General features: G+C 38.1%; 1 protein-coding gene and 1 long non-coding RNA gene across 3 annotated transcripts in view; one reads left to right on the forward strand and one right to left on the reverse strand.

The window, feature by feature from the left end:
• The window catches only part of EVC (EvC ciliary complex subunit 1), a 57,094-nt gene that overhangs the window by 8,458 nt on the left and 22,621 nt on the right, over nt 1-26,015 (forward strand). For both annotated transcript variants that reach the window (XM_026121959.2, XM_026121958.2), the window contains exons 6-12: nt 1,766-1,864; nt 4,219-4,356; nt 6,325-6,483; nt 8,022-8,238; nt 10,537-10,685; nt 13,157-13,255; nt 24,749-24,961. In XM_026121959.2, coding sequence (XP_025977744.2) covers nt 1,766-1,864; nt 4,219-4,356; nt 6,325-6,483; nt 8,022-8,238; nt 10,537-10,685; nt 13,157-13,255; nt 24,749-24,961 — 1,074 coding nt within the window. The remainder of the gene's footprint in view (nt 1-1,765; nt 1,865-4,218; nt 4,357-6,324; nt 6,484-8,021; nt 8,239-10,536; nt 10,686-13,156; nt 13,256-24,748; nt 24,962-26,015) is intronic.
• LOC135328311 (uncharacterized) lies at nt 319-24,777 on the reverse strand. Its single transcript, XR_010389135.1, has 4 exons — nt 24,714-24,777; nt 23,888-24,018; nt 2,037-2,114; nt 319-363 (listed from the first exon to the last, which is right to left on the reverse strand). It is a non-coding gene; the product is annotated as an uncharacterized LOC135328311 (long non-coding RNA).

The following is a 26,015-nucleotide window of genomic DNA, read 5'->3' on the forward strand; positions in this document are numbered from 1 at the left end:
AACATGTCAGGAAAGGAAAAAACAAAAATGGATTTATGCAATTAAAGCAGCAGAATACTGGGTTAGAGGAACTGTTTATGGTAAGTAGGTATGATGGAGTAAAGAAACATTGTCATTAATGAGTTTTAGCTTAGGTAATCGAGATCTGAATATAAAGTATATAGCTTTCTCCTCTTCTTCTTTCCAGACTTTTCTTTAAACATACTGGTCATTTCTGATATAATTTGTTGAATGCACTGAGAATATTTCAAGGGGTGGGGTTTTCTGAACAAATTTCTGCACAACCCAGAAGAGAAAGCATGAAAACAAACCTGGAAAGCCACTTCTGATCTGATTGTTTTTGTCCCCTCGGCTTATGTAGTCCTAAATAGATGAAGAGAAGAACTGGAGATCAGATACCGGAAAGTAGTTTAGCTTCACTAGAGAAGATCAAACTTGATCTCAAAGTTAATCATCAACTTATAGGTGAAGGTAAAGTCACGGCGTGGCGATGTATTCACAGAAACGCTAAGAAAATGAGCATTTAACACACTTTGTGGGCCACCAGAAATCACCACAAAAGGCAGGTGACTGACTATTAGCTGAAGCTTTCAGTAGCTGGATTTGTATTTTTACTAGCAGCAATCAAGGGGGAAAAAAAAAACTTTCAGCCTAGAAAATAGTTTCTCCTTTTTCCACTCTGCTTTCTCAGGCTTGAGAGTCAATCTTTTTTAGAGTCAGGTCTATTCCCTTCCTTCAGTGCTTCCTGAATTCTGATGCTTTGTTCTTCTGTAGTCTGTGGGATCTTGGTGTTGTGTGTTCAAGAACTGCCAAACTCCTATCCACAACATTGTCAAGGGAGATCCAAAACATGATGAGTTTATCGTATTTCTCCTCTACTGAGTTCTTTTTTGACTGACACGTGATAACATATTTAATGGTAATATATTTTCCAGATTTTGCTCAGCTCAAATGTTGGCTTGGAGAACATTCTTTTACATAAATATGTTTCTATTTATGCTTTTACATAAAATATGTTTAAAAACAGGCCACTTCATCATCTGTTTTTGTGTACACAAGTAACAGACAGGTTGCTGTTATGTTTGACACATCTTTATGTTCAAGTTGGAGAAGATGACAACAGTTATTAATGAAGTGACTTGTCTTTACACTGTCACTCTAAAAGAGGCAAGGGAATCAGGCAAGGGGGAAGAGGCTAATCAAAAATTAACCCAGGGTTCAAAAATATCATTTTGAAGACACTGGTATTGCAATTGAAAAATATTAATTGGAAAATAGTGTACTTTTTGTGAGAGAAGGCAGCAGCAAGAAAGTGAGAGGGATGCCTTTTTATTGCAGATTATATATAAAAAAGTTTGATACTGCTTTAGTTGGCAGGCTACAGTTGAAATCATAGTAAACAATTTGTTAACAACTTTCAGCTTAAATGTTCGTTAAACTTTAGAAACACTAGGTTTTAAGTAATCTGTGTATTTTCCAGCAAAGCATAGTTTCAAATTTGTCAGCTTTGTTAGATATATATGAGATTATGTCATTGTCCTTGTTAGAACATAACACGATCTTCCAGTACTCTGACTGAAGAAAAAGCCAAAGGATTTTTCCAAACAGAAGTACTGCAGAATTGCTAATGATGTTTCTGTCCTTTTTACTTATGATTCACTGTATTTTCACTGATTGACTTAAAGCAACAAAAATTATCACAAAGATGTCCGTATGATGTTCAATAGGCACTTACCCTGGGTTTTGTTTCTTTTCTCCTGAATAGATTTTTATTCAGGTTCTCAAAATATACCTCACAGACCTTTATCATAAAAAGAAGATTACTGATGATTTGTTCAAGAAGATCCTTTTAATTCAGGAAAATGTAAGTGACTGGGCTTTTTTGGTTAGTATTTCAGACAACAGAAAATAAGAATTATCTGTTTGTACAAATCTGTACCAATTGATGCAAGCTGACTCAGCAGGCTGTCTCACCCGGTCTTTTATAGAGCAATGTCATTTGTAGTTTATTTCAGAATTAATGCAAGGGTACTCACTCGTTAGTGGATTCTCTCTAGTATCCACATTTCCTCCCTGTTGTTGTCTGAGGTGATCAAGACAGCGCTGTTTCTAATCTGTGAAGAACAAAAGTATTTTGTAGTTGAATCCACTCAAGAAAACAGAATGTTCCGGACCTTATTCACTCACAACTAATGACTTCTCATTATCAGGTCTTTGTCCAGGCCCATGTGTCATGATTAATAACAACATAGCAGGAAGTACAGTGCCAAAAGGAAACCCAAGGCTTTTATCAAGGGAAAATATGCTTATTTTTCTTTGCCCTTTTTTCTTCCATATACTTTTATCAGAATCCGTTTTCCACTTCTGAACTAGAAGATAAACATTTTCAGTCAGTATGCATTTCAGGTGGAGTCACAATATTATTTTTAAGATTACTAGAAGATTTCCAAATTAGAATTGTAAAAAAGTCTGAGCTGCAAGGCACCCTGGAGATCATCTGGTCCATCCTTCTGTTGAGAGCAGGCCCTTAGATAAGGATATGCAGTGCCCTGTCAAGCCAAGTCTTGAATATTTCCAGTGAGGGGGAGTCCACCATTTCTCTGGGCAACCTATTCCAATATTTAATTGTTCTCACAGTAAAGATTTTTTTTTTCCTTTATATTCAGATAGAATTTCACACTTGGACATTAAATTAAAGCCTGTCAGCTTTTCAGCTGTAGTGATTGGGATGTATCTCATCTGTGCATTCGCACAGTGTGAATTAATGTTGGGAATCTCTCTAATTTTACTTAATAGCTTACATCAGATTGGATTTTGCCCTAGGACCACTTCACTGCCATGAATCTTTAGGTTTAGTGTTTAAGTTAATAGTATTTACTTAGTGAAAAGTAAGACTTGGTGTGTGTATCCCTCTTTCTGACAGACTTTTTTTAATGACCTTCAACTATCAACACAGAAGTAATGTAGGTTAGGCATCTTTCCCAATATAGCCTAACGCTCAATAAAACTTGCCAGCATGGGTCTCTTCATGCAGCTGAGGCCACTGCAAGGCAAAGACTAAATCCTCTTTATTAGATGCAGTCGGTGCCAAAATAGTCCAATTGTTACTGTGTTTAATCTCAGATTTGGTAATCCAGCATTTTGATATCCTATGTTCTGTAGAAAAAGGCCTCGGAAACATGATGCTCTTAAGGTTGGGATATCACATAATGGAAAAGACTGGTTATGAATATCATCTAAAAGAAGTTAGCAATAAGCAAACATTAGCATTGCAAAATATTGCACGTAATCTTGCATTGGCAAGACTGAGGATTATGAGATTTATTGTGGACAGCATTTTCCTCTTAATTTTGCATTCTAAGAAGAATTCATGGGATTTTGATGAAATTGTGAAGCTTGTCAAAATCTGGTTATGTTTCCTTAAGGCATAAGGTATTAAGTTAATTCATTGGCAAACAGAATTGTGTGATATTAAACATAAATGCCTGTTACAGAAGGCATGTTTAAGCGACTGAAGAATCTTCCATTTCAGTACCAAACTACTAAGTGAGGGCTGAGGAGTAGTATTTATTGATATTATTAGCTTTGAGAAAACATTATCCTGGCTTAAAGGACTGAAAAGCCATAAAAACCCACATAATCATTTAGCTTATGATTTGTCCCTTACAAGCATTACAGGTGTATTTATCTATGCATATTAGCATTCTGCAGGAAACACGATCTGATAATCATATCTGGGTAGTTAGCTGTACTTTTAAACACAGCATGTGCACTCATAGCTGCCATTTAAAGAGGGGACACGTGTTAAAATAATTTATTCAGATTCGAAGGACTAGCAGTACAAAAGCCCATGGGTCAGTATTTACTAAAACTTGAATTCAGTGGAGATGGTAGTTTATTGTACTCACATACTGGTTAAACTGAAGTGCAGATATACCTATTTATAGTAAGTGTAATTCAGAAGTACCCTATACATATAGTGTTGTGTTTTCTTTCCTTGCTGCAGGAAATGCATTACCCAGAGACAATATTTTCTGAACACTGTTGTTCAGTTTCCTTAACCATGAGCCAGACTTGACATACAAACTCATTCCAGAATTTAGAAATGAATTTACCGACTCTATGGCAGCACATTTGTATCTACTATTAGAACATACTCTCTTTACAAAGAGTGATGATTATGTATGTTTTTCTGTTTAACAAATTGCTTTTTTCCAGGATTTTGAAGAATTACAGAAACAACTTGACTTTAGACTCCAGAATACTGAGATGTCAGGAGCCCATAATTCAGAGTACCAGACCCTAGAAGACTTAGAAAGAAAAGAAAGAGAATATTCTGAGCACATAATAGATAATGTAACTTTTTAATTTTTCTGTTCTAAAATTTCATTTTAATGTTGTTCGCTTGATGAGGTATGTTTTCTTTTGTTTTTTACTGTTGTGTTGACTAGTCCACAGTTAATATTTTAGATGTGCATGGGTCCTGAACAGTTTTTCTTTGCTCCAGCAAAGTATTTCCAACTCCCTTTGGGAGCCAACATTTTTCATACAAACAGTTTCATCATGCTAGGTCTAGAGATGACAAATGTGTATTGCTTGTCAGGTGGTAAGGTGTAGGTCAAGCCTGACTTTTATAGTCTGACTTCTAGGAACTTTGTCATAGCACCTTGCTTTCTTCCCCACATCTGAATTCAGATAATGCCTAGCTTCCAATACTCCATAACTGAGTAAGAGAATAATAAGAGAATGTAAAACTTTTTCAGCTGAAATAGTTACTAATGAAATAATTACAATATGATCTTTCAGTATGATTTGCACATTTGCTTTAGCAAAAACTTTGCTGTAGCAGCTTTGCACATTACACTATATTTAGTTAGTTTTTGGTGTGAAAAAAATATCATTTGGTTGTTGACACTTGATCCTCAAAATAGTTTTTCCCTTCAGTAGCTTCACTGTGTCCAAATTAGTTTATAGGCTAGAAGACTGGAGATTGAAAGTATCCTGCATATTATTTTCTAGTAAACTGGATAATCTGAAAGATAATCTCAATTTTCAGTCCTTTTTTTTGAGATTTGAGCAAACTGACTGCTGAGGAAAATGAGAGACTAGTCAGGCTGATGGCTCTGTAGGCTCTCTGCACTGAATGACCCATGGCACTTCAGTCTTGAACTGAACAACCCATTATCTCAGCCTTGGGCATTTTCCTTAGAGGACTTAATATTTTTTTAATGTCTGATGGTTAAGTGCTTCACTGGGAATTTTCTTGGCTTTCTTTTGAATCTCTGTGCCTTTCATTTTACAGCGGAACATCTGGTAATGGTAGCAGACCCATGTAAAGTTTCTTTTGCAATTTAACTTTATTCAATGAAAAATTGTTTAGGGTCTTGCAGCGTTAGTCATAAAAAAACCTGCATGTCAGCTTCACTGAGCAACACAAGGCAGTTATTCACCATCAGCAGTCATCCTTTAGCGGATCTGTCACTGTTTTACCAGCAGATGCTTTTCACCCATATTTAAAATGACTGTACTATATACAGATTCTTATAGACCCTATACAAAGATCAGGACCTTGAACTATTCACCTCTTCCGTCAGTAATATAAAGGTATTCTTTACCATAAAAATAAAAAACTCAGATTCTTGATGCAAATCTTGGCGATGAATACATTTTCTTAGCTTTATGCATACTAGTAATCCTATTGAAACCAACAGAATACCCACAGGTAGAGTTATGCACAGTCACATTTGTGGGATCAGAGCCTCAAACTAGAGATTACCCATATGATAATATATTCAAATGGGCACATACAACTTCTGAAACTGCATGAAGTACTTAATTTCTGGATTGTTGATTAAGTGGTTATGTAGCATGTAGCTATAAAAGACTTAGATAGTGAAAAACAGTGAAGATTGTTTTCATTTTTTACTAAAAATCTTGTTTGTCCAAAATGCCTACTCCTACAGATGAAGAAATATCCCAGAAAAAAGGTTACAGTTTATTATCCTTTTTACTTTTCCTATTATTACTAACAACATACTAGGCTTTAGTGGATGCAATGTGGTGAGCTAACAGCAAACTCTTAGAAAAATTATACTGAATGACTCTCATAAAAAAGGTCAAGATTGGCCAAACTTACCACTTACTGGTTATGTCATATCAACACATGCTATTATATAGTAAATAGTCTCTGGACATAGTTTTGCAAAATATTCTCTATAACTAATATTGAAAGCTGTAATCTCAGTGACTTGTATTTTGTAGCATAATGAAATATTAGATGATTAATGAGGGAAAATGGTTTATGGTTTGATTCTTGTTCCACAGATGGAAGCTTTCTGGAAGCAAGCTGACAAAGCCCAGCAATTTCTTTTGGACCAGTCAAAATGCTCAAGTGCCAAAGCAACAAAGATAACTGCGGATCTGACTGAGAGGATGATTGCAGTAGAAGGGTTATTAAGTGAATCACAGGATTTGCATGCAATGGTAAAGTACAAAAAGAATAAAAGTTGAGAGGTATTTAGTCAATCTAAACACAAAGCATGACACAAATCCAGTGTCTGTCAGTCCTGTATCATGAATGACAGAGTGTTTTGACTATTCTTTCAGCTTTGTTGCAAAGAGCTTCCCTTGCAGTCTATAAAAGCTCATAAGAGGGTAAACTCTTCACTTGAATTCTAATTCTTAAAATAGAGTTTAGGCAGTCATGTTGGGAAAAAGTGATGTGCACACTATTAATGTAGTCAGTGAGCCAACAGCAAGAGTGCTAGACCTAATGATGAAGGGAACCATTTCCATGGGCATTAGGACATTTCTTTTTCTCTTGGTGTGTTTTTTTTCACTTTGCCTGGGCAATCATAGTTTAAATTGAGTTTTTCAACTGAGGGTGATTCTGTGTCTCCTGTGTTAACTGGAATTAAAAACCTCACAGCATCTCTTAGGAACATACTCTTTAGAGGACAAAAATGTTTATAAATGCATCGGCTCTCTGCTTTTCATTGCAATATATCTAACAGATCCTTGGGCCAGATCTTTATTTACTTTTTGGATACTGAAGGAGTTGCTTGGAATTTATAGATTAACAGTACAAACAATCTGGCCCACTGCATTTGTTAGTGACTTGGAGAATAAGTGAATAGCTAACTATTTTTGCATACTAATAAATGATATGGTAACTATTAGCTTATTAGTTTTGCAGTAGAACAGCAAAGTAAACCAAGATGGCCACATATGAAGATAGTCTTTGCAGCTGATCACACCTGACCCACACTGGGCTACCTTATAGGAACTCTCTCAGATGGGTGGTTTTCAAATGATGTGTTTGGGCACCAGATGCAGTGATTTTCCTACCTGAAGTCACTACTGTGATACTTGCATCTCATTGCAAAAGTCACCATCTGGGGGTCACTGTTAACCAGGGTAGCTGTTACTCTGTTTACAGGCTAGCATCTTTGTTTAAGGCAGTTCCAGTTTAAGCAAGGAGATCTCGCTCCTTACTGCGGTCCTCGGATCCTCCTCTAATAGCACAATGGAAGCTGCTAGGCCATGTGCAATTGTACCCATTTTAAATACAGTCACTGAACTCCAGCATTATTTGGAGGAATCCCTGCAGTATCTAAATCAGACATCTGTGCTAGTTTCAAAATGAGGGCATACGCTGGTGCAGTATATAGGGTCTTGAAGAGTTGCAGGTTCTCCACGTGGTCCCCTTTGCCCATTTTCCCCCCTTGAGTATTTATGTTTTTCCTCCATTATTGTCTTCCTGACTGCTAAAAATAACAAAAAATACTGATAGCTTTAGATTAACTCTTTTCCTGACGCTAATGAACACACAATTGAGCCCGCTGCCATGCCATACAGGTCCAGAGTTTGAAAAGTATTTACATGTATGAAGGTTGTTATTCACACTGTCTTGAGAAGCTTCCTTTCAAAATTGTTTTGAGACTGAATAAGCCAATGAAAGGACAAGCATAACCTGAGACCTATACTTAGTTTCTGTGTGCAATTTTCTTGTTTGTTTTCAGGACATTCAGGAAAGGTTATTTAACTGGGAGCTTATGGTAAAAGTGGTTGATTCACTGAAGTCATATATACCAGAAGAGTGCAAATGTAGATTAAATACTGTATCAAATATTCTGGACCATTTAACAGTAAAGAATAATCTCTCAGTCCGACAAAAGGAAGAGCTTTTAACAGACCTGCACAAGGCCTTCTGGGAACAACTAGCACATTTCAGTAATGGTGAGTACTTTAGACAAGAGCTTATAATGTAACTCACAGGGGTATGCATTCTCACATTTGTATTAAGTCATGCAAAAATTATGATTTTGGCCATATAGCCTGCTGTTTTAAAAGGGTATTGATGAACCAGCCCAGAACACTGTTACTATGAAGGCTAGATGCTTAGAACAGAAACTTGGGCTCCAACCCTTCCAGGTCTTGTTCCAGGCTAGGAACTTACTCTGCATTTCACATAATCTTTATCTTATTTCTTTAATTCAAAGACTGAGCAAGAATCACATTTACTGCAGCTATTTGTGAGATTTCTCCATTTCATGTTTACATACTTGCTGTCACTGCTGATGCTAGCTGCTCTTCACGACAGCAGCAGCTGTATATGTGCAAATGATTGTACTATGATCTCCTGCTCGTACGTGGAGCCAGGAAAAGATACACAAGACACAGTGGTGCTGTTACTCTTGTAATATATCGGTTTAAGGCTTACAAGCTTCACGCATTCACTTTTACTATATCAGACTAAGATACTTTAAAAACTCAAAGTCTTTTCATCTTCCCCTTAAAATAAATAACAAAAAACCACACTCTTCTACTAAAATGACAGAGTTAGAGTTCCATGAACTGAATAGTCAGAACATATATTCTTGTTGCAGTATGTTTTTGTTGTAGTGCTGCTCATTCTCATCACTAAACCTGGAAGTGAAATAGTGCCATATCTTAGGGTCAGAAATTTCCATTCTGCAGGCTAGCTCTCTTTTAAGAGCATCAATTAGTCATATGAACCAACAGTTTTACTGATATTCATGGATTCATAAATACCACGATATGGAGTACATCATGGATGTTTGCTCTTAAAATTGGCATGCCTTGCCCAGTCTTTGCTTTGGTTCAACCATTAAATTTTAAGTGTGAACTTATGCCAGTGTTTTCTTCTGTCATTTCTCTTGTTCAAAGCAGAAATACTTCTGTCATAGCTTTGACTTTATGCAAAGTGGGCACTTACGGTTATAAAGAGTAAAGCCTGAGCAGGAGGACATTAGCACTCAGGAAACTCCTGCTTTTGGAGACACGTAAGATGCAATGTATGCTAGTTTTCTTTAAAAGAAAAAACAAACACACACACAGCCAGAGTGCAGTATTTTCACATGAAAGAGTCAATATAGATTGGACTGTGGGTGGAAGCTCCTAAATGCAGTAGTTATACTGTACCTATAATTCACACACACAGAACACAAAGCCAGAAAGAATCTGTACTCCTAGGAAACAAACAGAGAAGTAGTAAAGAATCAAGTAGTGTATAAAAATAACAGTTACTACATTTATTTAGATGACATTTTTATTAGACTTTCTTACACTTCCAGTGCATTTTCAAGTGTTTTGCCAGTGAATCATCAGCCCATGGATAAGTACAATGAATTAACCTGAAGATTGAGTAATGTGCATAGTGCTACAATACTGTACTGTATTTCTTCACAAAAGAATCTTATAGTTAAAGCAGCCCAATGTGGTTGCAGAACAACAGCCAACTATTCATCTGCATTCTCCCTTAGCTGCAATTGTGGAGTGTGAAGTAGTAATCTGACTGGGGGCAGGGAAGAAATAGAGTTCTTAGGTGTGAAGGCAATACAAAATGAAAAAGTGGCAGAACATTGTAAGGACTGATTGCACTCTGCAGCACAGTCTAGGTAGCAGACTCATAGACTTATAAGTCACCTGGAGCAAAAAGATCAATAAGGAAGGAAAGCCTGAACCCCAAACATTTTGTGATAGTAGCACAAAGTCAGAGGGGCCTTGAAACCTTTTTCTTCAGGTTCTTGGAGGAGTCACTTAGAAACCCCAGGATGGCTACATGCCAGTTTAATCTGAACTAAGGCTGCTCTGGACCTGTTCTCCCCACCATGTGTTAACCACCCCTGTCCTTGCAGTAGCATTGGCATATCTGCAATTAAACAGTGAGCCACTTCTGGACCTCCCCTAAGGTGGAAGGGCAAGGGAGGTAAAGTGGGTGGGAATCTGCTTCTTGCACAAACTCACCACCTTTGCATGAAGAGCAGCACCAGTGAAAGGAGGGTGCAGGATGGTAACAATCCAGAAACTGATAGATTTAAGCATTGTGTAACAACATGAAACTTATCTAAAAGGGCCATCAGGGTAAGAATCAGCTCTGAAATCCTGCATGGTAATTACTTGGCTATTTCCCTCACTAACAGATTTCTGTGAGCTTATGTTGTGTGACAGTAGCAGATGCTACGTTTTCCCGGTGGAGTTACAGCATCTGATCACTAGCTGTTTATGTTCCAGAATGTGTCCAGCAAAGTAAAGATCTGATCCTGAAACAGGTGGAGTACCGTGCAAAGAAGAGAGAAGAGTTCAAACACAAACAAAAAGCTGAGCAAGGGAGTCTCCTCAGTAAAACTTTTCATACCAAAGATTTTCATGATTTTGTTAAGGTGAGCACATAAAGACTTATTTTCACTGTTCTATTAGTTTGTAAGGCCAAACTTGCTTCACATTTCTCCCAATCATATAAAATTGGGATTTTGGGTCCTCCAAGAATCATATGCAGTAGCACAGGGAGGAAAGAGAAAGAGATCCTATCACCTAGGCTTGCGTAGAGGCTTTTCCTCCCATGTTGCAATTGTGATGCTGGAACCAAATGCCAAAGGACATTTGTTAACTGTAGATTGGATGTTTTGCAGAAAACATTCTTTACTCACGTGCTGCACATTTGGTTTAAAGTAGGAAATCTATGGCCTGTGTTACAGAAAAGAGCAGACTGTGCTGCTCTAATTGTCTTTTTATGAGTGAGGTTACTGAGGCTCAGAAGACCATTAAATATCACATAAGCAGAAGAAAACTCATTTTAAGTGCTGGCAGGATACCTTAGAGAAGGTCTGCAGTATATCATTTGATATGGTATTCAGTGACCAATGTAATGTTTTCATTGCCACATTTTCTGTAGAACTGTATTGTTAGTGTTCAAAATGCATATACTAAAATAAGTTCTGAGTTGTAAATGCTGAGAGCTACAAAACTTCTGTAACAGTGGAGAACCACAGACCCAAGCTATTAAGAAAAATCAATCCTCAATTTTCATGAAAAGAAATACTTTCTGGTATAAGCACTTTAAAGTATTAAACTTTTGTTGAAATCTAATAGCTTAGATAAATTGCTATATGAGAAGACTTAGGTTCCTACTGTAGCTAATTGTCAAAGTCTGTTGATATCAACACTTCAATTTTGTACTGCAGACCAAGTTCTTTAACTATACTGTATGAATTAGATAATGCAATTACTACATTTATTGCGACACCTGTCTGGTATAGTTCACTTCAGAAGTCCTTACACTACCATATATGAACAAACAGAAAAGATTCCAGGCACTTTAAGATAGTACATACTGCTTTGGCTTTTCATATTTTCTTGAGACAGATAATTTTATCATCCATGTTTGTATCCATTGAGCACTTGTGAATGTATTTTCTTTGTGCACATCATTCCTAAGAATCTTGGACACATCTCAGCTTTGTTAAATGAAGCTTAGAAATTTTGTGTTAAGATCTCTCCCCTACAGAGCTTAGGTTACACAGCTTTGTACAGGGGATGCTCTATTCTATAGAGCTGAGAAAGCTAACAAATATACTTAAACTGTAGAATAACAATCTGCCTATCACAGGCTGAGGGGGAATTGAGAGATGTGACAGTTTGTAATTTATGGTGCAGTACAGAACAAATGATTCTTAATGTTATGAAATGCTCATGTGCAAGTAAAAAAAGCCAGAGATTTAAGCCTTTCAACAACCACAGTGGAAAAACCCTTTTGGCCTAGAACAGATGGGGCCTTGAGTCCAGAAGCTCTTTGGAGAAAGAAAAATACACATGTATGCACATCCCATGATTTAACTTAAATAGTCAAATAATTATTGTTTGCAGAAATAATTCCTTCAGCAGAGAGGAGCAGTTTTAAGTCTGGCCCATGGTTTCATGGCTGGCCCAGCAGCGGAGAAGTTGGCCTGGAGCCTCACCATTAGCCCAGAGCTTTTACCGTCTAACACTCCGACTTCTCCCCACTGCCTCAAAGGGCTGCTACCAACATGATAGCAGTCTGCACAGTAACTGACCTTTCTGCTGAATTTTAAGTGGCTGCCAATTAGGGAGATGTCTTTCACAATGAGCTTGCTTCACATCGGTTTCTTCTGAGCACAGGTTGGATGGTGATGATTTGATTGCTGCAGTTCTGATTTTTGTGTGAAAGAGTGACCTAGATAATAAAAGTTAGAATCTCTGTATCATGGTGTCTCCTTCATCTATGTTTCCACTGCTGGAAATGGATTTAAAAAAAAAAAAAAAAAACAACTAGCAGAGAATATAGGAATGATCCATTAAAGCACACAAGCCAAGTACCACCAAAGTTACAGTAACCCAGCCTTGCTCAGCCCTAGCCCTGTGGACATACAAGTTACAAAAATTAAGTCAAATTCCATGGTAAACTAGGATTTCATGACAAGAGCAAATTTCAAATTCCACCTCTAGAAGAATAACATGTGCATGAAGAGTTTAAGAGCACTTTTATGTTCTTTAGGAGTGTTCTATTCACACACCTAGCAATGAAGGCTATAGTAACCATGCAATGCAAGAGGGCACTGGCAATTTGTCTTCAAAATACGGAATATTCATTTACAAGACCCTTTACTAGTCTATAAAATGAGGTGGCTTTTCTTCATGAAGTTCAGTCTTCGCTTATAGCCCAAACATGCCCAGATTAAGGTGATCAAGGCAAGTTTCGTGCCCTTCCAAGTTACAGTTCTAGATTAGCAATTAGGTTATTATTGTGATGTTACAATGGGGGTCGGAGAGGTTCGCAAGAAATCATGAAAGCAATATTTTGAGCTGTTTATATAGACCTGTGTGTTTCTCTTAGGCTTACCAGGAACTGTTAGAGAAGCATCAGCAGATACAGTGGGACCTGGAAGAGGAGGCTGATTGTGAGAGCGCAGAGGCTGTTACTGATCTCTACAAGGTGCCAATTCCAATGATATGTTTTAATAACTACAATGAATTCTGAAGATTCTCTAATCTCACTACACAGAGTAAGGTATCCCAGGTGAAATTGCAGGAGACTTATTTTAGGAAAGATTGTGGCAGTTCTGGGAAGCTAGGTTGGCAAACCGATAGACAGAGACAAAAGGACAGTCTTCTATGTAGCTTGTCTTCTCCATTATCTTGCTGACACACAGTGTTTCTGAACTTTGCAGTAGTCAGAAAACATCCATGTGATCTGCCAAAACATGCTGCCTAGCTGGCTGATGAGGCTGCAATAATGTTGACAGCATACTACATCTGGCCTTACTACAGGATAAAAAGTTTCATTTATGTAACATAATTATCTCTTCTGCACCATGGTAGGATGATACTATTCTTGGTTAACTTCACTGCATCTCTAAAAATAGTTCTCAGCTCTTCTCCTATCAGGGAAATTGTTTTGACACTGGTTAGTTCCCTGAAATAAGTTCAGATCTTTGTTAAAGTAATATTTTTACACTTCTTAATCTTACTGCTTTGGAAAATATGTGGAGGCTTCATGCTTTTGCATCATCTTCAATTAACTATTTTCTGTGTGCATACAGAAGAAGTAAGATAAATGATCTATCTGATGAAGAACAAAGCTGTAGCCAGCAGTGACCTTTAATTAGGCTGGAACTAATCACTTTCAGCTCAACAGGATCTTTGTCATGATTAATTACTGCCAGATTGGATGTTATGGAACCTTACAGTCCCCATCACCTCAGGATAAGATACCCACACAATCTTAATTAGCACAAGTAGCTTGATGGTGCATTTATTCTGCTCTGTAAGAAGTTTTGTGCTCTTTCAGGCTCAACTGAAAGAGAAAAAACAGACTGGAATCACCATCTTTCGAAGAAATAGTTTTACAGTAGTTTTATGTAATACTGCAGGCAACTGAGTGTTTGAGAAAGCTACTGCTTTAGAGAGAGGAGGAATTTGCTCAGAGGGCTACGCTTGTAAATCTGAGAAGATTTTTTTTACAAAGCTATTAAATTTAAGAAAGCTCAACATGTTTGCTGATATTAGCGCACACAGTCCATTCTCTGGAGTTACCGAGTTCTTCTCTACCCCTTTCCTCATTTCACAGGAAGTCTGTGGAGACCAAACAGTTGTTTCCTCCTGCACAGCTCCACTTCATTTGTGAAATTATATTGCTTCCTTTTATTGTGTACTCTGCTTTGCTGACACTAAGACCAGATTGAAAAATCCTATTTCTTTCAGCAGAGTGTTTAGCTAAGCTTTCTTTTCTATTAAAGAAAAACTGCTGTGAGTGAATTAAGTGTTTCTAGATCTGCCAAGTTGCTGGGAAAGTTGCAGACTTGAACTCTGCCAATTTACCCAGCTCTAAGCCATTATATTCCATACTACAAATGCTCCCTTATTCCTAGACCCATACAAACACTGGCAAACATGAAAAACTGCAACAAATTCTGCAGTCCAACTGGCATCTAATGGATGAGGGTCCACATCTTAATTTCCACCTGTTTTTACAATAAATCATTTTTTGTGATATTTAACACAATGAACAACAGCACTTTCTCCTTTTAGCCCTGAATACAGATACTACAGACTGTTTTAGAAGAGCAAATTGCTTTTGTTTACACCTTGTAAGCAGCACAAGCTAGAAAGAAGAGAGAGTACAAGTCAACATAGCTCCACTTTAGAGAAGTAGGGCTATTCTGACTTCCACAGCTGAGGGAAGAAGTGAAGTAGTTATAAATTTTGTCCATTACTTGGAGCACAGAAGCAAAAGTAGATTTGCCATTAAGGGAAAGAATAGCATCTCAGTCATAGTGCCATTGCTTCTCACTCTGCTGCACCATGCTTTTGGAGGGAAAAAGCACTGTGGAGAAACAGGAGCCTTTCCCTGGACAGCGGGGCTGCACCTCTTTACTTGGTTTCCCCAAGTTCTGCTAGGGAGAAGCTGCTGCTGCCAGTGGTGAAAGCAAGATACACATGGGAAGGAGAGAAGATACTCTATGCTGCAGGCAGAGGTGCGACTGCAGCTCCGGTAGACCTGAGCAAGCCAACATTAGAGCAGCCAGCAGGTACCAGCAACCCTCCCAATGTGATGTTTGGTACCGTGCTGCCAGAGCTATGCCCCAGTCAGCTCTGACCCAACTAGTTTGTAGAGGCAGCTGATCTAGGCACACCTGCAAATACTGCAGCCCTGAGGGAGTCTGTAGTGTCTGTAGCTTAACTGATACAGCCATTTGCTTTGCACTCATTTGTGAGATTTGGACACTGCTGTTTCTCTTCTACCAGGAGCAAGGAAGAGGATAACTGAAAGATTTGGTTAAACGTTCTATTTAATCTCTATGTTTTCCTAATTGCAAGCATACATTGCTAAAGAGGTTAGAAGGCAAGAAAAAGCCTTTATTGGTTAATACCCAGAGAATTCTGTTAAGTTGCTTTTTACCATTTCACTGGAAATTGAAGCCTCACAATATTACTGAAAAATAGAAGGAAACTTTATAGTCACTCTAGCATACTCCTCAGATATTTAGATAAATATTCCCCACCCTATGGTCCACAAGACATCCAGAGACAGACCACAAGACAATTTCAAAAAGATGCACATATTTTTATCAACAGAGAGAGGGAGGAAGTAGAAGTAGTGAAATATTTAGAGTTAAGCCTAGTTTTCATTCTGTTGCAAATGAAAATTAGCTTGGCAAGACTGCACAAAGTGATTATGTTCTTTTTTCTTTCCTCCTTCCCACAAGTTAAATGTGCCATGGATTTAAGGGAAATAAAAGTGAGATATCTTTTTAGGAGCTAATGACCCGAATCCAAGAGGAGACGAAGTGTTTTCTAAGTCACAGTTTCTCCACAACCAAGATTTAAGCAACAATATTCCGTATACCCTGTCTACCAAGTAGAAGGTGGTTACAGACTTTCATACTGTCTACAGGCCCAAGATTAAAGGCAATCTATGACATATTTCATCTGGACTGAGCAATCTAATTTTGCCCCACACCTTTAGTATTTAGGGTCCCAGACAAATTCCTGCCCATCTACAAGTTACCATCTTGACTTTAATTAGAAACCCACAGAATTCGAATGAATGACAGCACACCATTCAGATTAATGGCATTAGAACCTGATTATGTTTTTACATATCCAAGCCCTCTATTTCCTTAAGTTACTTTTATGTTTTTTGTGAAGTAGTAGGAGCTCTGTCAATACTGCAAATTATCAGGTAAACACCAGCGTCCTACAGAGCAGCTGTATTGGCTCAGACACAAGATCATTTGGTGTAACATCCAATAGGTTTGTGCACTGTAGCAGCACCAGATGTTTTAGAGCACTGCATAATATCCAATTATATAGAATTAAGTCACTTTCTACAGTATATCTACAGCTAAGAGCAGTTACTAGACTCTTTCAAACCAGCTGCCTTAGAGCACACAGGTGTCTCCTTCCCATATTAACTTTCTAAGTCATGCACCCCCCATTTAAGTACTGTATCTAAGCTTGTACTGTACCTGAGTAAATCCTCAAAGGAGACAGCCTAACACTGCTGCTTTGTTGTGCCCCTTGTGGTAAGTTCACTTCCTTCAACACTCAGCAGGTCTGTGCCTGTAACACCTCTCTGCAACCACAAGCAGAGCTGCTCTTTGCTCTGCCCAGCAAAGGCACAAAGCTTTCAAAATACTGAGCTTGGTCAAATTCACTCCACCAACTGCAGAAGCCCAAATGCCCAGCCACAGCCCTAACTTCATGGTCCTTAATCCCTACATTCCAAAGGCCATCAGACCTTTTTCCCCACCAAAAGATAAGGATGTAGCAAAACTCATACCTACCTTCTCCAAGATCCACCTCTGCATTTCTTTCCCCCCCCCCCCCCATCTGTTCTTCACTCTACCTTTTCACCACCACTTCTAAACACCTTTATCAACTCTGTAATTACCACTTTATTCTACCTGATTTACAGTCATTTATAGCACCTGCTTCTGAGCAGTTTTTTTCCTTTGGGACAGCTGAGGGAAATGATTAGACCTCTTATTAACTCTTTCAAGGACAATGCAATGGGGGGAGGGGGGTTGTATTGTGTGTAATAATCTATATACATTATATATAATGTATATTGTATATATGCATTATATGTATGTATATAATACATTGCACATTTAATGTATTTACACTATCACAGCCACTAAAATGCTAGTTGGTTGCAGTTTAAAAGCAAAGCCTCAGCAAAAGGTCACCAAAGCCTTGATTTCCTTTAATAAATTAGAAAAGGATTTGGCCTTTAAGCTATAGGCTGTCCAGCTATACTTAATAAAATGTTTTGGACCTCCTCTTCTCCTTCAGTTGTACACTAGTATGGCTTGATTTATTTCAGCAGATTTATCTTGGTTTGTCTTAGTATAAGCAAGCAGAGAAGCAAACCTGATGGACTCAAATACATGCAAAAGTAGAGAGATAACCTCAGTGCACGGGATGGTATCAGGAGAAGGTCATCATGTGACAAAATAGGGGACCAGTGAATATCCTGGGGACTGAAAGAAAAGATGTCACTTAACTGTGATTGCCACTCATCTGCGGGAAACCATTCTTATCTTGTTTTCACTGTGCTCTTCTAAGCTTTTCTCAAATTCCACTGCTTTTTTTTTCCATTTTTTGCATCTCATGAATAGTTCGTAAGTTCACCAAGACAGATTTATACAACCCTCCAGCACTACTGTAGCTTGTAGTGATGTAGTACATCAAATAATTATCCAAATTGGTGAATAAATGTATAAAAATCTGGAGACTGACTGGGAAAATAATATTTGAATAGGTTTGTTTTGTGTATACATAAATAAATCAATTAAAATGACTTAACCAAGATCAATGTAATCTGTTGATGCCTGAAGTGAATGTATGAGTTTGTATTTGGAGGATAGTGTAGACTTTTCAACCATACTAGTGGGTTGAAATACTGCATTATAGGTGAATAGTCTGTGTCCAGTCTGTCTAGATTTTTGACCTGTTACCAGGCAAGCTCGGTCTAATTCTGTTTTTTGACATTGATTAAATTGGGTCTGTTAATTTCAATCAAAGCTCTGAGGTCTTTATTTCAACCACTATGTTTGTACCTTCAGTAACAGTTCTGTAGAACTTTTCTGCAATATTGCTGCAGTCATATCTAAATTTTCCCTTTGTTAGACACAACTAAAGCTATTTTTGAAGTGCAAGTTGAGCAATGGGTGCAAGTGATTTTGACTCTCACACTAACTCATAACTGAAGGAGGAGTAGTATAAGAGGTAATTGAAAGCTCAGCCTCATATTTTCATAAACATAAATCTTTAGAGTTGTCCCATACAAAAGGGATATTGTGTTGCAATAACGGTTTTGCTTTCTTTTGGTAGTTTTTGAATTACAGTGTTTTTGCTGTAATTTGTTTTTACGTGGCAGTAAAAGTACCCCTTCCCCCAATTATGTCCTCTTGGGTTTCTTCTGATCTCTTAAAAAGATTAAGGACTAACTCCTTGCAATTTTGTTTCAAGTTTAGTATATTGGATGCTAGCTAGCCTTTAATCTTTTCTTTCTCCTTTTTTTGTGAACTACTTGTTTATTTCAGCAGGGAAAGGAGAAGTGTGAAAAGAGGTTAATGGTTAACAATTCATTATTAAGAAAACGCACATGCAGGTTACACAAAAAGAAATCAGTTAACAGCTGAGAATTACATAGTCACTGGTAAGATAATTATTATTCCTCAACCTTAACATCAAAAACATGAAAACACACAGTTTACTGTCATTTATAATTTCTCTCTGCTGATAGCACTTCAGCAGAATATTATTACATTTGACTTGACAGGACACAGAAATGCACAGGAATTTAGATTAATAGGTATTAACTAATGTGTATTATCGACAGGCAAGACAATAAACATTTTATGAATGGATGAACATGAATGTGACGTTGAGGGAAAGTGTTTGATTTTTTCCTCAGTTAATAAAAAGGGAAAAATTAGATTTGTCAAAATACGAAGTACAGGTTCTTAGACACTTATTCTTTCATTGCTTTGCTTACGTAACTTCATTAGCATGAGATGCTTAGGGATGTTTTGTGTAGACTGGATTACATCTGTGGGTATCCAGAGCTAGCTGGTTTTCAAAATCAATCACTCACAGCCTGTCTCAGATGAAAGACCACACTCAAGAGACCCGCCCCCCCCCCAATTCTAAAGGCCACTTTTGAAAATTTAACCCCAAAAGGTTAAAAGACACTGTGATCTAATAGATTAAGTTTGTGACCTCTTACCAGGCGAGCTCGGTCTAATTCTGTTTTTTAATATGGATCAAATTTTGTCTGTTCATTTCAATTAAAGTTTTGAGGTCTTTCTACCACTAGGTTTGCACGTTCTGTTACAGTTCTGTCACACATTTCTGTAATACTGCTACAATCTTATCTAAATTTTTCCTGCATTAGCCACTGCTAAAGCTTCTACAAAGCTTATGATTTTGTAGTTGCATGCCACACCTTGCCAGAAGGTCCAGTGTCCTTCTTTGGCCTTTTCTGTCTTATCACCAAACAACCTGGCTCCTTCTGCATGCCCAAGGTGACTGATCACCTACATGTCTGGTCTCGATCAAGAGTTGGCAGTAAGCTGCAGAAATTCAGCCTATTTGTATGTTTTCACAAAGAGTCACTATGGATGTATGGATGTGTTGATGTGAAATACAAGATACCTGATATGGATAGGCTTCATTCTGAAGTTTGCTTCCTGCCTTATTGCATAGGGAAATCTCTACATAGATTCACAATTTGTTTATAGATCTAGTGCAACCCACAACCTTATCTGCAAAGGGACATTTCTAAAAAAGGGTGGGGAGTCCAAACGAGAAAGTCGAAACTGCCTCCGGAATAAATCAAGGACCAGTGAGGAGGCAAAACTGGAATTTCAGTGAACCCTCATTTTTAATGCATGTAAATTAAATATTTTGTTTTACTGATTAGCTTACACAAAGGGTGACTTCAATATCAACTGCCTAGTAGCAGGGCATCGCGTTTCACTGGTAAGGTACTGGATGCATTTTAGCAATTAACATTTCAATATTCTTCAAATGGAAGAGAGGCAAAGCGTATGCATCCAGCTTTTCCAAATTCAGCCTGAGCTGATAATGCAAAGTATCTTCTATTGGCCAGTGTTGTCCAGGGAAGCTTGGCGTATCCATGGGATATATGATCTGTGTATTGAGTTCCTGCCCTTAATCAGATACAATAGAGCCTGGGAGATTAATCTCTTGGCATTTAGCTTATAGTACAACCGACCAACCTTTCTAAATGTGTTTTCCTGCTTCACAATTCCATTATTCATTTTATTCTCATCTACATGTAGGAACCTTCTAATCATTTGAGGTGGGGAGGGGAAAAGCACTAATGTTCTTTTGTTTTATAGTGAAATCTGATAAGCTGTGTATTTCCCCTGTTTTTTTTGACAAAATTATATATTTATTGCCTCATTTGAAATCCAGATGAACTCAGCTTTTAAATCTGAGCCCATTTGATTTCTGCACATACCCTGTGGTATTTCTTTATGCTTGATGAGTTTCTCTGGAGATTTTTTGAAAAGCTTTAAGATTGACTGTCAGATACTGCAGACAGGTTCATCCAGCATTGCAATCAGCTATCCTATTAATAGAATCAATTTGAATAAATTGCATTTAGTAAAAGTTCTGAAACCAAGAAGATGGCTTATCAGGACGTTTATAGGAACTATTTTGTAGGGCTGTAGATACTGGAAGCAGTTGGATTTCTTAATGGTTCTTTTTTTTTTCCTGTAGACAATAAACTTTATAATATGTAGTGCACTGTCCCCATTCACAGCCTGAATCTGTTGCTGTTTCATATTGAGTACTTCCTTACAGTACAGATAATTTCAAACTATTTTGCTAGCTTGAATCACACCTCTAGAATTCAATCACATTTGCATTTTTTCCTAAATCTAGTCTCACCTTTACCCTTACCATATTCTGCAAGGCCATTCTACTACATTTCTACATGCTCTGCGTTAAACAGTGTAACCATCATACGATAACTGTGGTATCATTCTCTGGGTAGAACATACTATCATGGTAGGGTCTGAGCTGCAAGGACTGCATCTGAACTAATGTCCACAGGATTAAGTGTTCAGACTAAAGAGGCCAGTGACTAGTTGTTCCTTGAACACTGACGAAAAGATAGTTATTATTCTGTCGGCCATCACTGATGGCGGTTTATACTGTGATCATGGACTACTCTTAAGACAAATAAGTACAGGATCTGTACCTTACGCGGAACAGAATTTGTAGCAGAATTTAGAGTGAAAGTCCAGTTAAATATCACTGTCTGAACGGTCCTCCTGCTTCTTGCATGCTGGTTTTCATCATACAAGAAATGAAAAATACTTACTGCTTAGTCCTGCTTGCCCATTTATGCACCCAATATTTTCATTTCTAAAGAAAAAGAAGCTTGGGGACTGCTTGATACCACTCATCTGACTTTCTTGTCCCTTCACACCACTTTCAGCAGAGAGCCATGAAGTACTTCACCAACAAATAGTTAATCATCTTTAATTAAAGATCTAAAGATCACTATGTCCATCACATGCATGAGGTTATGTAGTTATGTAATTATGTGGGACAAGGACCTAGTCACATTTTTCTTGGGTAACTATGTACCCACACTGGAAGTGCCAAAGTACACAAAACAATTTGAAGCTGCAGGGAATGCAAGCAGCCATGCTATTAACTCAGTTTTTAAACAAAATGGCATGCCAACAAGTAACAAAATACCTTCTTTATGTTCTGTATAGAAGATTTCCTAGTAAATAATAATGCAGTGCTGTCAGCACGCCCAAGAAATGCTGTCAGGTCTGCAGCAAGATGTCTGACAAAGTGATACAGTTGCCACAATGGGAACTCTGTTTCTTTAAGAATCGGCCCTTCAACTCCCTGCCTGAGATCTTTTGATACTGCGATAAAAATGGCCACAGGCTTTTCTGTGCTGCCAAGGCAGGAGAATTATCTTGCCTTGAAAGGCTAGAAAAGCTCAGAGAAAAGATGGTTTAGAGGAGATAGATACAATTATAGTTGTTTAAATGTTGTATGGGATACTGAGATTAGACACATGGGATCTTTGAGCTTATGCTAAAGCCTTCAATTTGGAGACTTGGGTTTTAAGGTAGAAAAATAGCAGCAGAAGAGAGATTTCAAATGAACCCCAGAAGGAGTGGGGGAGATCCTTTCTGCAGCACAGAGTACACCTACATTGTAAATTGTCTTTGCTCTGATATGTACAGTCAGGTCTGAGAATACTCCTGTGCCCTCTGGGGCATCTCTCAGCCAATAACCTGCTCCTGAATGGGGTGGCAGGTTTCATTACGCTTCCCAGTGTTTCCCAATATCTAGTCTAGCTATTTAATCTGGGGAAAGTTTAGCAGAGCTGAAGTAGCTATAGTCAGTTGCTGCGTAGAATGCACTTGTGGGCAGATGCCAGAAATTCTTTGGACTGTAATTTCCCATAAAACTCGTTTTAGTTTAGTTGCAGTATGGTCCCTTACATTGTCTCTCCAGTGCCCTGTTCCAGTGCTACCAGAATTCTGATACTTATGCCCAGTGCCTAAATTCAGAAACCTGTAGCCCAATTTACAAGAATTCAGAACACTCTGAGATTCAAGAAAATCAGTGTGAGCTCTGTTCTGAAAATGTTGTGCGCTTTAAACAGCCAAAAGAGTGGAAAAAAATCAAGACACCTCATCTTGAAGGTGTAGTGAACACCTTTGATAGTGTTGTGCCTTGATTTTATCCATAAAATGGGGTTACTGCAGGGAGCTGTTAAGGTAAATTCTTTATTGTTAGTTAGCTCATTAATACGATGATTAGCATCCTAGAGGGATCCCAGGAGGAAGATAATAATTTTGTATTCAGTGCACATCTTGCATATTTTACAATAAATGAGACATGAGGCTACATACAGAAAAAAGACAAAAATATCTACCCATTCGATGAGTACTGATAATCCTAAACACCCACTAGGAGAAAGGTCCTACGGAAATATTACAAGGTCCCCAAATTTATCATTATGGAGTCATGCACAGGGCCAAGAATTCATATGCAGCCTAAATTCTGCTCACTCATTATTTCTGAGACCTTGGCTTTGCAAATTTAACTTCTTTTTTTCTTTGTTGTTTTATTGTGTTTTTTATGATACCATATACAGGAGTTGGAATGGGCTCTTACGAGTACGTTGTACCAGCGTGTCTCCAAACAACGGACAACTCTGCTGGAACTTTTCATGTGCATGAGCTGCAGGCAAATGTTTTTGACTTTTAGATAAATACGTCTGTGTTTCTATAGAAGGAGTCTGTTTTTTCATCACTTAGGAGATTGTGATTAAACCCATATTTAAGAGAAGACAACAGCTAGAAAGACTTGACTTACTCGTTTTTGCAACAGGAATGCTGAAAAAAGTTTTTAAAATATTAGCTATATTTTAAAGGAAAAGAAATAAATTGAAGTGTTTTCAAGAGGGCTAATGGCGATTTACAGTAAAAGCAAAAACAGGCAGGCAATAAAGCTTTTTGGATTGGTAAGAACATGCGGAACTCACATGGAAATAGCTCTTCATACTGCTGGAGTGTTGCAGTGCCTGTGTGACCTTTCCAAGGTGTCTGTTTTCTCTCTTCCTCTAGGGAAAGCTGTCTGCACTCAGTCATTCTCCTCAGGGATGATCTCAAGTTTCTAGCAAGTTTGCAAACATAGTTTATATCATCACTGTGTATTTGACAGTGAAATTATGTGTTTTGAAAAGACTTAGTAGCTTGGATGCCATATGACTAAATCACTCAAACACTTCTTGCAAGTGAAACAGCCTCAGCAATTGAAAATCATTCATATGGGACTAGTTTAATAATAACACCAGAAAATACTTGTTTTCCTAGCCTTGCACCTGCTCCACATCAGGATGAATTTGAACAATGGACTAGCATCAATGTTGTCTAACTAAATGCTGTACTGTCCTCTTTATCTCTTGCCTTCATTCATTTTGTGTCAGTACCTTCTAAAATACGTCTATGAGGTGTTGTGCTATGCAGGATTGTTTCCACAGTAACATTCAAAACAAGTGAGGCCTTTATAACACATCACCATAGCTGGTAAAACAAGAAATGATTTGTATTGCAGTAATGTGTGGGCAACAGTTAAGATTCTAGGTCTCATACTGCAATATGCAACTACAATGCAACTACTACATTATAAATAACTCTTGTGTGCCTTAAACCAAAACATTTAAGTTGTTGCAGGCTCCATCTACAAAATCTGGTCTTTATAACTCAAGCATTGGCTTGTAGCTCTGGAGGTCACTGGCTAAGTGTGTTAATTGAGACAGGGACATGCAGACAAACAGCTCCAAAGAGCCTGGGGTTTCACATTCTTACCTGTGTCACTCTGTCCTTCCTTGTCCCACTGTTAGGAGCTGCACTCTAAAGCTTCCCACGCTTTAGCGGAGTTGGTGAAGGAGCTGTTCCTCCAGACCCTTCCCACTGTGACTGGCCTCTCTGTAAGAGACTGTGAACTTCTGAAAGAGGAATGGCAGGAGAATTTGGTCCCTCAGCTGGAGAAATGGGACGCCTACCGCCAGAGACGCTGGAAGCTTTTCCAGGAACAGTTGCTGCAAGAGAAAAAGGTATGACAAGTATTGCGTTCTGGGGTCCCTGTTTCTAGAAACAGCGGTATGGGAAGAAATTATCAAGCTGTTTATGTGTGGGGAATATTTTATATGCAAATATATTGTCCATTCAGGTCCAGACTCAGGATGGGCAGTTTGAACTGCAATATGGAGTGAATATATATGCTGTGCATGTAGGCTTGCACAGAAGAGTCAGAGAGTAACTACTGAACATCTGTCCACAGCATTTAGCGGCTTTGCCAGCACAGACACTTTTTTTGGCAAGGCTTCTGTCTGATTCCACAATGTCCTCAACTCTTGAACATCTACAGAAACACACATAGGTCAAAAAAAACTTCAGTTGGTCTGTTCACAGCAAGTAAAATGCTACATATGAGTACATTTTACAGGACAGGAGGCCTTAGGATGATCAATACCTCTTAAGCATGTCTAATGGCTAATACTATAATAAATGCAAATATGTGATACACGTGTTGTATAAAACTGATGGTTACTCTGAAAAGGTGCTGAAACACACAGCCTGCTCTTCTGTTCTGTTTGTGCCCAGCATAGGGGGCATCAAGACTGGAGGAGAAAAGCAACAATAAATTCGGGGGCAGGTATCGTTAGCGCTAGGCAGGATTTAATAAACCTTCAATTTATCCAAGAAATGCTGTCTCTTTATTAACACTACTTTGAAGGCTTATATGGCTTAGTAAAGAAAGACCTTTCCTGTACAAAGGTGTGCCCCTGTACAAAGGTGTGCCCCTTCCCAAATTTCAAGTGCATGATGAAATATTTGGAGTAACTGCAGTTTTTCAAGGGAAAGATTGTTGTTCTTTAACATTGACAAAATCATGCTTTTCCCTAACCTCCTTCTCCAGTGTGCCTGGACAATCCAAGGTGACATATTCTGGAAAAAATCTTCCTGAGAGATTGCAGGCCGAATAGTTAAAGTTTGGCAGACCTTATGAGACCTTATTTATCAGACCCTTATAATGGGAAAACCTGAGCAACCTCAGCCACAGGTGCTGCTGGCACACGTGTATAATATGCATGCTGTTCTGTTTAA

Source organism: Dromaius novaehollandiae, chromosome 4, assembly GCF_036370855.1.
Source record: "Dromaius novaehollandiae isolate bDroNov1 chromosome 4, bDroNov1.hap1, whole genome shotgun sequence".
In the NCBI taxonomy this organism is placed as follows: domain Eukaryota; kingdom Metazoa; phylum Chordata; class Aves; order Casuariiformes; family Dromaiidae; genus Dromaius; species Dromaius novaehollandiae.